This window comes from Carettochelys insculpta, chromosome 3 (assembly GCF_033958435.1).
Source record: "Carettochelys insculpta isolate YL-2023 chromosome 3, ASM3395843v1, whole genome shotgun sequence".
NCBI lineage: Eukaryota > Metazoa > Chordata > Testudines > Carettochelyidae > Carettochelys > Carettochelys insculpta.
Window position 1 is genome coordinate 20,485,908 of NC_134139.1, and position 13,742 is coordinate 20,499,649.

Consider the following 13,742-nt stretch of genomic DNA (forward strand, 5'->3'; position numbering starts at 1 on the left):
GCACGGGAAGCATTTTAGTTACAGTAAGGATGTAGTTATGCCTCATTTATATTCGAGTCTTTCAGGGATACAGTCTTTGCTAAAAATCTGTGGAGTTCCAGAATCACTGCGTTTCACTTTGCATTTTAAAATGTCATTTTAAAGATGTGTGACTCAGGTTAACTGCTTTGAAGTCAATGAGATCATGCTAACTTACGCTAGCTGGGGAGTAGAGACTTTACAACTGTTGCCTCTTCTCATATCCGTCACTTTGCTGAGTGGTGAGAGATGTCCAAGACTCTACATGGTGGCTTCCCACTGAAACAGAACGCTTTTTGTTGTAAGCAAGGACACAAGAAGAAGAGACACCAATTAGATGGCACATGCTGAAAAAAATCAATTGGTTCCAAGTCCTTTATTACAAAGGTCAAAAGTTGCAATTACAATTTACAGACATAATTTAAATATTTTTCACACAGGGACACAAGAACAACTGATATACCAAAGAGAACTTAACCCAGCAGGGACTGAAGGTGGGACAGAATAGTAATTTACCTGCTTTATTTATTGAAAGAGGAGATCTGAACCTATGTTCTCCTTTGCTTCTCAGCTGTAAACATTGGAAATTACATGCTTAGCACCTTAAGTCATGATCCTGGAACACTCATGAACAAGTGCACACTTATGCACTTCATTTACAACTTGATTGTTCTTGCTGTCATGTATATGAGTATTTGCAGGAGCTGGTCCTTCTTCAGACAAGTGTGTTTCTGGCTGATATGAACGCCTTTGAGTATAGTGATCGCACCTCAAAAATTTGTCTCTTTTGAAAGATTGTCTGGATTTGAGCAATATTCCTAGTCTTAAAAAAATGGAAACTACCACTGGAATGAATCTCTACAAACTCAGAAACCATTAGGTGTGACTACTATATTTTGTCAGAGCAGTGTATGTGCTCTAAAGATATGTATCAGCCACATCCACAGATATGCAATTATGATTAAGACCACAAATTTATTGCTTTTCCGTATGTTTTCTTATGCTAATGTTTTTCATGGTATCTTGGTTTAAAAAAAAATCACTTCAGAAACAGAGGAACACAGCAAGAGTGGCATTCTGCCAAATCTCACAAAGTAGGAAAGCCAGTCACAGCATATTTTACAACACTCACAGAAGAGGGGAGACTCAGCATATCTAAGTCTCACCAATATGAACAATGCAACTTCAACAGTGCAGTCGCCACCATTTACCTAAACATCCAAACATCCAGAATTTGCACTTTTGTTGTCCATTGTGACAGACAAACTGCACAATGGAGCATGGTTTAGGGACAACACAAATATAAATACAGAAATTATCACTAATATGAAACTACAGCTGAATCTTACTCATACAAGGTATTTCACTAAAGGTTTCACATCCAGTGATAATGTTTAGTGGGTGTTATCCACATCTTGCTGGCTACAGCATTCACCTTTGCCTGCAGAGTTCACCACTGCAAGGATGATGCGTTCTGCTGATGCGTTTGTAAGTTTAAATACTGTGAGTAGCAAATGTCAAGGTTTAATGGCACCCGCTGTTTTATAATTTAGTGTGTTATTTGTACCACCTGGGACAAAACAACTGTATGGTATGCCTTTGTTAAGGCTTTGTGCTGGCTTAAAGGTAGATTTAAAAAAAAAAAAAAAAAAGATTGTCCAGCAGTGTCCACCTTGCTCATCTTCAGTGGAACATCTCTTTGTTGATCCACATAAGACTGCGTGTCTCGTTGGGTTTGCATTCATACTCGATGCTACCAAAGGCGTTTCCCCATTGGCAATGGTTTCGTTTATGGTAGTCATAGAATTTGACTTGCCAGACTGTCTCAAAAGTGCCGATGTCACTAAACTGAGAGGACAGGGAATAAAGTTGTTAGCAAGCAGCTCAATTTTTAACCCTTCTCCCTATAATGTGCCCTCCAACTAAACTGCACACATGAAAGACTAATGTAAGGGTTATTGTCAAAGGGGCAAAATCACAGATTTGCCAAGATTGCCATAGTACCTTTCACGCAGACTTTAATGCCCAAGTATAATTAGTACATACAGAGCCTGATTCTTCCCTGCCTTGTTCCTCTGGCAATCATTTATGACTGGGGAGGAGCAGGCAGTGGTACCATTCTGACCAGGTACCATTTTATACCCACTTTATACCACAGCCAGTAACTGCTGGGAGCGAGGTAGGAGAGAACCAGACTCATAAAAATGCTTTAACTAAGGAGACTGCAACACTTGGTGAGGTGATGAAAACAGGTGTTTATGTCCCATACATCACTGCATGAAATCTACAGTCACTGACATACAAGGTTTTGCAGCATTGTGCAATGTTCTGTGCTTGCCTTGAGATTGGAGGATAGTGGGTTGCCTGTATTCTTTGATCTGTGCCTGGAATTAATAGTAACCAATTTCCTTCTTTTTGCTTTGCCTGCAGTCTCAAGTATCAGAGGGGTAGATGTGTTAGTCCATATCTGCAAAAAACAATGAGAAGTCCTGTGGCACTTTATAGACTAAAAGGTTTTTTGGAGCATAAGCTTTTGTGGGTGTTCACAGGACTTCCCGTTGTTTTCGCTGTCTCAAGTGTTAGCTTTTTCTCTACAGCAGCACCACTCACCCATAGATTAATGCAGCTTATTACTGTGCTATTTGTATACTTTTCTTGGCTTCTATTCCACATCTTTATACCAAGCTAGAGCAGAAGAAGGTCCCAGTTACATTTTTTTTACAATAACTGATCATTGTAAAGTGTTACTGAATCATAATTTAGGGTCAAGTAAACTAGGAGATAAAGTATGTTCTGCTGGTGTTGCTTAGGAGACAAAAAGAATCATTGTTTAAGGTCAATTACAATGAAAAGGAATCAAGATTTCAAGTTGTGTCGACCTGGGATGATTGTCTATACACTAACAATGTTTCAAGCATTTTATTTAAAAAATAATACAGTAATAACTTGGAATTCCAATTGCATGAAACAACTGTTCTTTCCTGACACTATTACAAGACAGCAGTAAAACAGCGGAATGCACTTTCAAGAGAAATGCAAGGATAGATGATCATTTTAATTGCACTGTTGTAAAGGAAATGAGGTTATGAAGGTGGGTATACACCATCCATAGGCTCAACTCCACTTTCTATTTGTGCATGTCCTGTTAACACTGCTGAAGTCAGTGCTACTGCAATGGAATAAGCATTCCTATGTTTTTAGCGTTCCTTTTAAAACATTCCTATTGCTTGCGGTAATAATGCCTCTGCTCCCCGTGACTATTTGCATTGCAATCATACAGTCAGGCCCTGACCTTTGATCATCCATACACTGTAGTCACCACTGGAAAGTCATGTAATTTTCTTTACAGAATGACTCTCTCAGCCAGCCCAAAGCAGCAGAAGGTCCAGTGTCTACACCTGACTGATTACAGCTTAATTCCCTGTTGGGTGGTTATTTCGCTTCTTCTTGCTGTACAGTTAGTAAGCTCTCACTGCCTAAGAGACATTTATTGTCTCTCCTGCCCTGGTGCCCTGGAACAAGACACTTTTTCAGAAGAGCTCTGTATCCAGCAGTGCCCACTGAGAATCAGAATTTAGTCACGACTGAAATGGCAGCTACTGGGTGCTGGGCTCCTTTGACAATTAGACTCCAGCAGTGGGTGCAGTCTTAAATATAAGCATCATTATAGGAAGTCACAGAAAAAGTTGAGATTTTGAAGTTACTCTAGCAGCTCTCCTGCATTGCTCCCAGAGACTGCATTCGTTCTCAAGGTATCGGTAGGGTTCCGCCATCCCAGCCTAGGGGACACTTTTAACTGGAAGCAGCAGATATGGGAGAGTGCTGTTTAAGCACCATGCTTAGACCTTGGGAAAAAAAGAACTGCCTCCTGGTGCTCCAGCGACCCAAATTACCAACCAAAAACAGTGGTATTGCCAGTGGAGGGAAAAGTTATCCTTACTTGCCTGAGCAGATGGTTAATCTGAGGTTGGGCCCCACATGAAGCACTAACAGAGTTTCCATGTGTTTGGAGTAGCAGAGAATGGGAAGATGTTATGAACTTCCTTGAGGAAAAGTCAGTTGTAATTGTTGACAGGATGAGAGGGGAGAGGCCAGGGAATAGATGAAGGGGTATTGAATTCTTAGCAACGCCTTAGAAAAATGGCCTGGAGAGATGTACGAGGAAAAGAATGCTTCTCTCCTACCCCCCAACTCAGACTACAGAGCTACCCCCCAACCCAGACTACAGAGAATGCTTCTCTCCTACCTCCCAAACCAGACTACAGTGAATACACACTGCTCCCTATGATCTCAATGCAGTTCCACTGCGGGACTCCTGGGGAAGGACAAGATAATCTGTGGGATGTTCTGGCCAGGTTGTGCCCCAACCCAACCCCTAAAGCACAAACAGCACCAGTCAGGAGGCTGAGCCATCTACATGGCTCCCATAAAGTCCCATGATGCTGAAGCAGAACTACACCAGTTCCACCACCTGGGGACTCTCCAGGACTGCATGGTTAATCTTGGTAACCGAAGGAAAGTTAGACTCAAAAAGTCTTTTCCGTCTCTTGTGGATATGCCCATAGCTCTCTGTGCAGTCACCCATCTATGTGCTACAGGGCTCAGTAGTTATTCCCTCAACCCCTCTGAAGTTGGACATAATGAGGTTTTATAAAGGCTGTGTGTGGGGGGGGGGTGTCATAAGATGACCAGATAGCTATCTAATTGTATTACATTGCTCCTCTTCCCTGTACTCTGGAACCCCCAGTTATCCTCTGGGTGATCTGAGAACTTTCCCTTCCATGACCCATCCCATGCAGGAACAGAGAACTATCCCAGGGCATCCAAGAGAGGACACAAGATTCTCTCTTGAAGCCACTTGGTGCCATTACCACCTCCTATTGCAACCATTGCTGCCTGAGCACACAGTATGCTGGGCCTCCTACATAAGCATCTTCCACCCCTCCTATGTGTGTGAACAAATAACTTTCTATAGACCCCTTCCAGAGCTGAATATCCTATGCAACAAAACTTCTGCTCCTCAAGGCAATAAGGAAGAGGCTTCTCATCCTCACAGTCAGCAGCTCCCCAAGGTTACTGTCAATGTCAAACGGAGGGTGAAGACCTCAGAATCATTCCCTTAATTGTCTGAGTTCCAGTTCACTTACTCATGGCTCTGCCAATAAGAACTTTTCTAGTGCATGTCCTTCTAAAAATATAACTGACTGGCAAAACAGCTCAAAGGTTTCTAAGGCCTAGGCATAATTTGTGTTCTAGTAATTACAAGACACTTAGATAAATGGCTTCATAGGATCCTTGAAGACGCAGAAATGAGACTGCAGACACAAAGGCTGACCTAAATCTTATCCTAGTGAAGTTTTGGGGTGTATTAACAGAAGCAAAACACACAAATTGGTGAGTGCTGCTCTATTTGGTGCTTGTTAGGCTTCAGATGAAGTACTGTGTTAAGTTTGTCACTGCTGTCTAGAAAGGATGTAGAGAAACTGGAAAGGATCCAGAAGGAAGCAACAAGGATGATGAAAGGGATGGGAGCAAGCCATATGAGCAAAGGCTGAAGGAATTAGGCATGTTTAGTATGAAAAGAGGGGATTAAGGGAGGAACATAACAGGCTTCAAGCACTTGAAAGCCTGCCAGAAGAAAGATGAAGACTAGTTATTCTCTCTTGCCACACAGGGCAAGACAAGAGGCAATAGGTTCAAACTACAGCCCAGCAATTATAGATTAAATATCAGTAAAAGCTTTCTAACAGACTGACTTGGCAGGTCATGTAAACTCACTCACTGGAAGTTTCTGAAAGGAAGCCAGATAGCCACCTGTCTTGGATGGGTTAGGCAACAACAAATCCTGCGTCTTAGAAGGTAGTTAGACTAGGTGACCCTTGTGGTCCCTTCTAATTTCAAGCTTCTATGCCAGCTACCAACAGTTAACAAGAGTAAAAAGCCCCTCAAATCAAACTTGTTACGTTGTGTGCAAGAAATAACTTATTACCTGTTCTGAAACAGGTTATGTTGGCTGATACGGCATTAGGAATTTTCTAAATTTTATCCATTCAAATGCTATTTTAAGAGTAGTTTATGTTTTTAGGTCCAGTGCTGCACTCTTTATGTACGCAAAACTGACTGCTTTCATTGCAAGTTTAGCTTGAGTAAGGCCTCTAGGATTAATCCCTCAGAAGGTATCCTTTCAGTGTGTATCAGAACATGTCTGCTGTAGAAGTGGAAGAGGAAATGAACTATTCACACGCTAAGAAAAGGACAGGGGCCAGGGTGGGTTGGAAAGGAAATTAGAGCTGTGTACAAGAAGGCCAATTTGTAAATCCCCAGACATTTCAACTAGGCTTGTATATCCTGCTTAATCAGGCAAATGGGTACTGATGAGCTTTCAGATTTGACTGTAAAGTTAAGTAACTAAACTTCTTCGGGTATGTCTACACTTGCCCCCAACTACCAAGGGGGCATGGTAATCGGGTGATGGGAGATTTACTAATGAAGAGCTGCAATGAATATGCAGCACTTCATTAGATAAATTCTCCCCTGCGGCAACTTCAAAGCGTCAAACTTCAAAGTGCCAGCATGCCGTGTAGCCACAGGCACTTTGAAGTGTCAAACGTCAAAGGAGTACAGGCACTTCCAAGTGCTCGCGGCTACACTACATGCTTGGGGGGGGGTGGAATTTGCTTGATGAAGTGCTGCATATTCACTGCAGTACTTCATTAGCAATCTCCCATCACCCTCATTACCATGCCCCCTTCAAAGAAGGGGCAAGTGTACACACAGCCTCAAAATATCTTTAAGCAGCTAAGTGCTGATTAAGCACCTAAAAATTCACGTTCAGATATCTAAGTATTCAATACAGAAGCCTAAATGCAGATTTAAGTTCTCACATTTGAAAGACTGAGCTCTTCATACTAAAACCTGAAAGGTGTTGAAAGGTGCTTACCAATTTCATACCCTGTTGACTTCAGGGTATCTCAGGATTTGATTCTAAAGGTGCTGTTTGGACAAATTTTGTTTTTGTACTGAAATGAAGGAATAACAACAACAAACCAACCAACCCACAATCCTGTCAGCTTTCGGAAGCCTGATATTTTAAAATATGTTCAAAGGAAAAATAAATTACTGCATTTTCTGGGCTCACAGATAATGCTGCAATTCTAAAACCTTTGTGGATAGCAGAATGAAGATATTTTATCTGATGAAATTTTGATTCTTTGAAAGCACCATTTCTTCCCACATTCTCTAAGAGGACACAGCAGAACAACTGCTACACCTAGTTATGGCACTTAGTGGAAATTCCCTTTGTAACTTGTACAAAAATGATCTTACAGATTAATATTGCACATTTCAAAAAACAAAAACATTCTCAGAATTCAAGAACTATGCTGGGTATTTGCTCCTCATGGGTACGTTTTCATATTAAGCAGGCAATTGTATGCGGCAGTGATGAATATGGTAAAGAGTATTGACGAGTTAATGAACTTGCTCTGGAAAATAGAGGTGTATCTGCTATTACCTCTCATTAAATGGAGGTACCTTAGGTTAGGATATAGCTGGGGTGGCCACACTTGCTGAACCTCTGAGCCATGCACAACTATTTTCAGGAGGTTTAAGAATCAGGACGCACCAGCTGGGGCTTGAGGTTGCAGCCCTGTGGGAAGCACTTGCTGGGGCTCAGGGCTCCAGACCTGCTGCTCTTGAAGTCCCAGCAGATGCATCTTACAGGGCTGATTTCCTGAGATGATCTCCCCCCCACAGGCCTGCTGGGCAGAAGCCCAAACTCCCCCACCACACTGGGTCAGGGACATGCGGGGGGAGGTTCCCCAAGCCACACTTTAGTAGTAGAAGAGCCACACGTGGTTCACAAGCCACAATCTGGCCACTGCAGGGATGTTCAGTCACACATGCAGTAGTTATGGGCAAGCTATTTTACAGTGGTGGCACTATTCTTAGTATATCACACAGGTAAATAAAAGTACTTCACTTAAAATTTAAATCGGAATCTACTTAATTTCACACAGTGCTCTGATGAGTGATTTCCTTGAGTGAGTCCCTAGATACCACAAATACTGGAGAGTTTACATAACAGAAAGTCATCTTAAAAAAAAAAATCTATGTATATCAAATTAGTATGTGTGCAGAGAAGCAAAAAGTCCTCAAAGAGATTTGCAAGGGAATCATAAACTGGTATTTAAAACCACTCTGAAAACATTTCAGCCACTACTGATATGACTTGACAGATGTGTACCCCCTGTACACAGGGATTCCCATAGCAATGATTAAGGCCCTACCAAAATTACAGTCATGAAAAATGCATCGCGGACTGTGAAACTAGGTCTGTCCCCATGAAATCTGATCCGATGCCATATACTATACAGATTTCACAGGAAGGAGACCAGTGTTTCTCAGACAGGCGGTCCTGACCCAAAAGGAAGTTGTGGGGAGGGGAGGGTCACAAGGTTATTTTAGGGGGAAGTAGTGGGACTGCCACCCTTACTGCACTGCATTCAGAGCTGGGCAGCCAGAAAGTGAAAGTAGCGCTGCAGCCACAGCACCAGCAGTGCAGCAGTAAGGGTAACACCACCATGCCATGCCATCCTTACTTCCGTGCTGCTGCTGGTGGTGGCTCTTCCTTGAGAGATGTGCTTCTGGCCAGCAGCTGCCACTCTCTAGCTACCCTGCTCTGAAGGTAGTGCTGCTGTCAGCAGCAGCACATAAGCAAGGTTAGTGATACCACAGCCCTCCCTACAATAACCTTGCAAAATTCCCACTATTCCTTCTCTGGGCCAGGACCCCTACAATTATAACACTGGGAAATTTCAGATTTAAATAGCTAAAATCATGAGCTTTAGGGTTTTTAAAATCCTACAACTCTGTAACTGACCGTGAATTTGGTAACAATACGTACAACAGAAAATGTAGCTTAGGACTGTATCAGGATAGAAAGGTCAGAGCTCCAGCTACAGGTACAGAAAAGAGCACAAATTGTACATTGTGGGCCAGATCCTCAGCTAGTGTCCATGGAAGTATGGCAATTTTTGCTAGTTAAGGACCTGCCCTTCTCCATTTTTATAGAGGTAGACAGTAAACAACAGGAAGAATCCACCACACAAATATCTAGAAACCATATATAACTTTTTTGCAAAGAGACCTGTGGAAATCTACTGCAGCTCTGATCTTCCTACATTGGGTTGGTAATACAGCTCCTCCTGTCTTCACTATTTCACATTTAATTAACTGTTAGAGATTCAGTTTAGTTGTACATCTGAGTACATAGTTGGAAATTTTACATTCCTTTGCAGTTTTCCTTCAACATCAGGGTAAACGCAGGAAAAAAAAAGTCACGGGTAAGGTTTAGTAAGTACTCAGTCAGGTTGTTTAGGATGAAAATCATATGTTTTTTTATTTACTGCACAAGCACCCAGTAGATTCTGAGACAGCTCACGCTTCAGGAGACAACTAGTTCACATTGGGTGTCCTAAGACTCTTAACGATATCATTGGCATGCTCACTCTGAGACTCAATTACGGTTGTAGTAATTCAGTATCCTTGAGGAATGACGTTGGCTTTGGATTCTAATAATTTTGGCTTCACAATAGTTAAGCTGACAACACTGCCCTATGGCAAATAAGGGACACCAGCCTCTAGGGATAGGGCATCTGCTGTCTCATGTTAGGGCTCCTCGGCCATAGGGATTGCCACCCCATGGTGAGGCAATGTGGATGGAGGCCGTGCAGCTCGGTCTGGAGGAGACCAAGGAATGAGGCAGCCAGCCAGTGTCAGTTGTCCCACAGAGGAACTCCCTGCCAGCAGGAGCTGCTGCCCCATGGCACAGGGCCCTGCAGCGTAGCTCCCCAGCAGCAGAAGCTGTCACTGCAAGACACCAAGTGCCAGGGAACAGGAGACCCACAAAATACAGGACAATTTGCTCATTTTCTTAAAAAAGTTGGGATGCCTCTGAGACAGCTTAAATAAGGGACTGTCCTGGTAAAGACAGAACAGATGGTCACCTTAGCAATAGCTTAGTAGTCTTTCAACTTGGAAGTGTACTGCTTTCCCCCAGATGCAGTGTAGAACAGAGCTCTCCAGACACCTCACTAGATTATTTTTTTTCCGATGCACAACAATAGGAATTTACTGAGCATTGTCAGATCACTACAGATGTGTAAACAAGACTATTTAGAAATTAGGCTAGTCAGAACCAAGGTTTTCACAGATCTTTCAGTGACATCTCCTCCTCCACTGCATTGAATTTCTCAGCAGATTTCAGTCTGAGTCAAAAACCCTGACAGACAGAGACTGGAATGGAAATGTTTATCACGCTCCATACCCTGCAGTTTAACTGTTAATACTGACTTTTTATTTGCACTACTGAGACTATGAAATTTGATCACAACAAACTCTTCATATATGGTCATTAAAAGTACAGGCATTTCTTAAATTTCATAAATGCCATGACTGTATTAGTTCTCAAAACAATTACAACATGCATAATAGGACTCGTTCCCCAGGTATTTTTTTTTTTTATGTTCCTGCATCTGGATAATATAGCAGGCGAGGGTGGGGGGGCAGGCATGCAGCAGGGGTGGGGAGGAGAACTGGTAACACCACCTACTATAAAGTTGCCCAGTACTTTCCGTGATAAAACCTTGCATTTAACTGCTCACAAATTTGTCAGATTTTTAACATTAGTTAATAGGAATGCAAACTATTAACTCTAGAATTCTGTGTTTTGCATATTAGTAGGATATTACCTGAAATATAAAATTTCTCAAGAACTATGTTATTTTGACTCAGTTTGCTTATGCCTGGGAGTCCAGCCCTAGATATGCAAAATGTAGGGGTAGCCAGACTGGGTCCAGAACAGCAAAATAAAGGCCTCACCCTGAAGTCATGTAAACACATGTGTATTTTTTGTAGTTCCAGCATATTCAGAAGGCAAAATGCCATAAAGTTCAGCCAGTGCATAAATACTTTCACAACTACACCTAAGAACCTGAGCCCAGAGTGACTACCCAACTGCACTCCACAGGGGCAGGAACTGGGCCCTCTCTGTGCATGTGGGAGTAGAAGAATATAATTGATTTTCCCTAAAAAACAAAGGAGTGTATTTGTTATACCAGCGTCCACACGGAAAGCAGAGGAAGCATGAGTTATGTTCTTCGAAACTTGTTTTATTTAGTGGGGAGGGACTTTGTCTAACCCAGGGGCTGCTCAGTGAATTGAGCAATCCAGTGGGGTCCAGCCATATCATCGCTTTGCAGTACTTCTCAGGGAGACTTACAAGTTCAGGGTCACAGATGTTGCTGTGGCTCAAGTCATAGTGATTTCAGTGTGTGCTCCCCAATAGATTTTTTCACAGTATGTAAGGATATTATATGCAGCATCTTAAAGGCTGTATCTTAAAATAAACAAACCCTTTCTAATTTTTCCACTGACTAGCTGCCAGAATCTCTCACCCTCCTGGATCTCATTCAGCTCTTGATTCCATTATTTCCCTTTCCTTTGTATGCACTAGAGTGCCCAGCATATGCTGGCCATGCCCAGAGCAATGGTACCTGTATGTTGACCTGTAAAGGCTGTCTTTGCCCGCTTTTGGTGTGAGGCACTCCTTCTGTATCATAAATTCCCGTGTAACAGACAACCTGGGGATCTCTTGATTTCTCCTCCAGGGGGACGTTCACTCCTCCGATACCCATAGTTCTGAAATAGACAGGCCTAAAGCAGTTTGAAATAGCCCTTATCTCCAAAACAATGATAAACACAAACCCTGGCCTTTCTCATCTAGGCTGATGAAATAGGCATAAAGGTGGAGTGCCCAGACACTGCACACAAACAGCCTGGGAGGGGTGGTGTCATTCCTGGGCTTTCATACAGATTATAGTCAATGCAAGAAAGCACAGAAACATCCCTACCTGCCGTCTTTGGGAAGGCCTGTTTTATGGCATGCTTAATACACAATAATACTACAACTACTTGAGCTGCTGACTCATTTCGGCAGATGGCCTCTGATGTGGCAGGCTGAGCACGCACCCAGAGAGGAATGGTGGTTTATCATTCAAAAGGGAAGGTCTGATTTCTTTCAGCTGGGCTTTAACCCCTTGCACCCAGCTGGCTTTTCCTGGATCTCTCTACTACATCCAGGAGAGACAGCACCCTCCACCGCTTCTCCCCGCCCCCCCCCCCCCATTTGTGAGCAGCCAAAGCATCACAGATCTTTATGGCCAGGGGAGAAGAACTCCTTAGCCTTCCAAATAAAGCTGGGGGGGGGGGGGCTAATCCACGAGGGAAAAGTGGTGCAAACCTGGGGCCTTTCTTAGTTGAGTTGTTCTTGGGGAACCTGCCACCCCACTGGGTGGGGCCGGGATTCTCTTTGCCTCTCTGGGGAAGGAAGATGCCTCTGCCCAGAAAAAAAAACCCCACACCCTCACCCCCTCTGATTACAAAGGGACGTGCTGATGGAGCAGCCGGGCAGGCGCAGGGCCTCCACGCGCAGAGGAAGGACGCGTGAACATCCTGCCTTGTCCTCCGGCCAGGAAAAAATATTAGACTTCTAACAATAGCCGCGGGCAGCAGAGCGAGCCCTGCAGTGCGGGGCACTTACGTGGCATGCACGACCCCGGGCTTCAGCACCACCTCCACCGTGTACTTGGCCCCCGTCAGCAGCTTGATGGTCCTGTTCTGGTCGAACCTCTGCCCGTCCACCTTGAAATAGACCGGCCCATCGTTCGGCTGGATCCGCAGCGAGACGTTGATTTTCACCAGCGTGGGGATCTCGCCCATGGTTTCCCGCAGCCGGGGCTGTGCGGCGGCCCGGGGCTGGCGGGAGGAAAGGGAGGGGCCGCGTCAGAGCCGAGCCAGCCCAGCCCAGCCCTGCCCAGGGCAGCTGAGGGATTTTGCTAATCACAGGGGAGCAGCTGTGCCGCCCCCAGCTCCCGGCGCGGCGCCAGGGGGCCCTTTGCTCACGTTTCACGCCGTGGCGGGGAATTAAGCCGCCTCTGGTTGTCCCCGTCGTAATGCACGTCGCCCGCGGGCGGGGCCGGGCGCGCCCAGCAGCCGGGGAGGGAAGGCGCGGGGTGGGGCAGGGGCCGGGGGAGTCCCCAGAGGCGATGGGGACGTCTCAGGGCCGGGCTGTCCCCGCCGGCAGCTGGGCGGGTCGGCTCCCTAGAGCCTGTCGATTAGCGCACCCAGCGAGCCTCTGCCCCGGTATTGCCGGCCCCAGGCCGAGGGGCGGTGTGCGCCCGCCCCGTGACAGCGGCCCACCGAGGCTGCGAGCGCTGCAGGGACTCCCGAGCCGAGCCCTGCGCCGCGCTAATGGCGCGCCTGCATCGCCCCCTCCCCCCGGCTGCCATTAACCCGCTGCAAACCGGCGAGCGCAGACACAACCCCGCCCGGCTCGGCGCGCCGGAGGGGAGCGGCGCTACGGGACTGCACTGCTGCGGGGGAGGGCCTGTAACCCGCCCCACGGGCGGGGCGCTGAGGTTCGTTCAGCCCTAGCCCGCTCCGACAGCAGGGTCTAACGGGGCGGGGGGCAGTGCGCGCTGCGGAGCCCTGCTCTGGGGCAGGCAGCTGGGGTGGGTTACGGGGGTGGGCCAGGAACGGCGGGGGGCTGGGACAGCACAGTCACTAGCGGCCCCCAGCACGTGGACAGACTGATGTACAGTTAATCACCCGCCAAAATAATAACCAGCGGTTCTTAGCTACCTCACTGCTCCGTATACGGGACC

General features: G+C 45.4%; 1 protein-coding gene across 1 annotated transcript; it reads right to left on the bottom strand.

Moving 5' to 3' along the window:
* Positions 1 to 381: 381 nt before the first annotated feature.
* Positions 382 to 13,338, bottom strand: CNRIP1 (cannabinoid receptor interacting protein 1). The gene is made up of 4 exons (XM_074988486.1): positions 12,982 to 13,338; positions 12,620 to 12,834; positions 11,574 to 11,718; positions 382 to 1,866 (listed from the first exon to the last, which is right to left on the bottom strand). The coding sequence occupies exons 2-4, from the start codon at positions 12,796 to 12,798 to the stop codon at positions 1,702 to 1,704; spliced, it is 489 nt and encodes a 162-aa protein (XP_074844587.1). The 5' UTR covers positions 12,799 to 12,834; positions 12,982 to 13,338; the 3' UTR covers positions 382 to 1,701.
* Between the last annotated feature and the right edge of the window lie 404 nt (positions 13,339 to 13,742).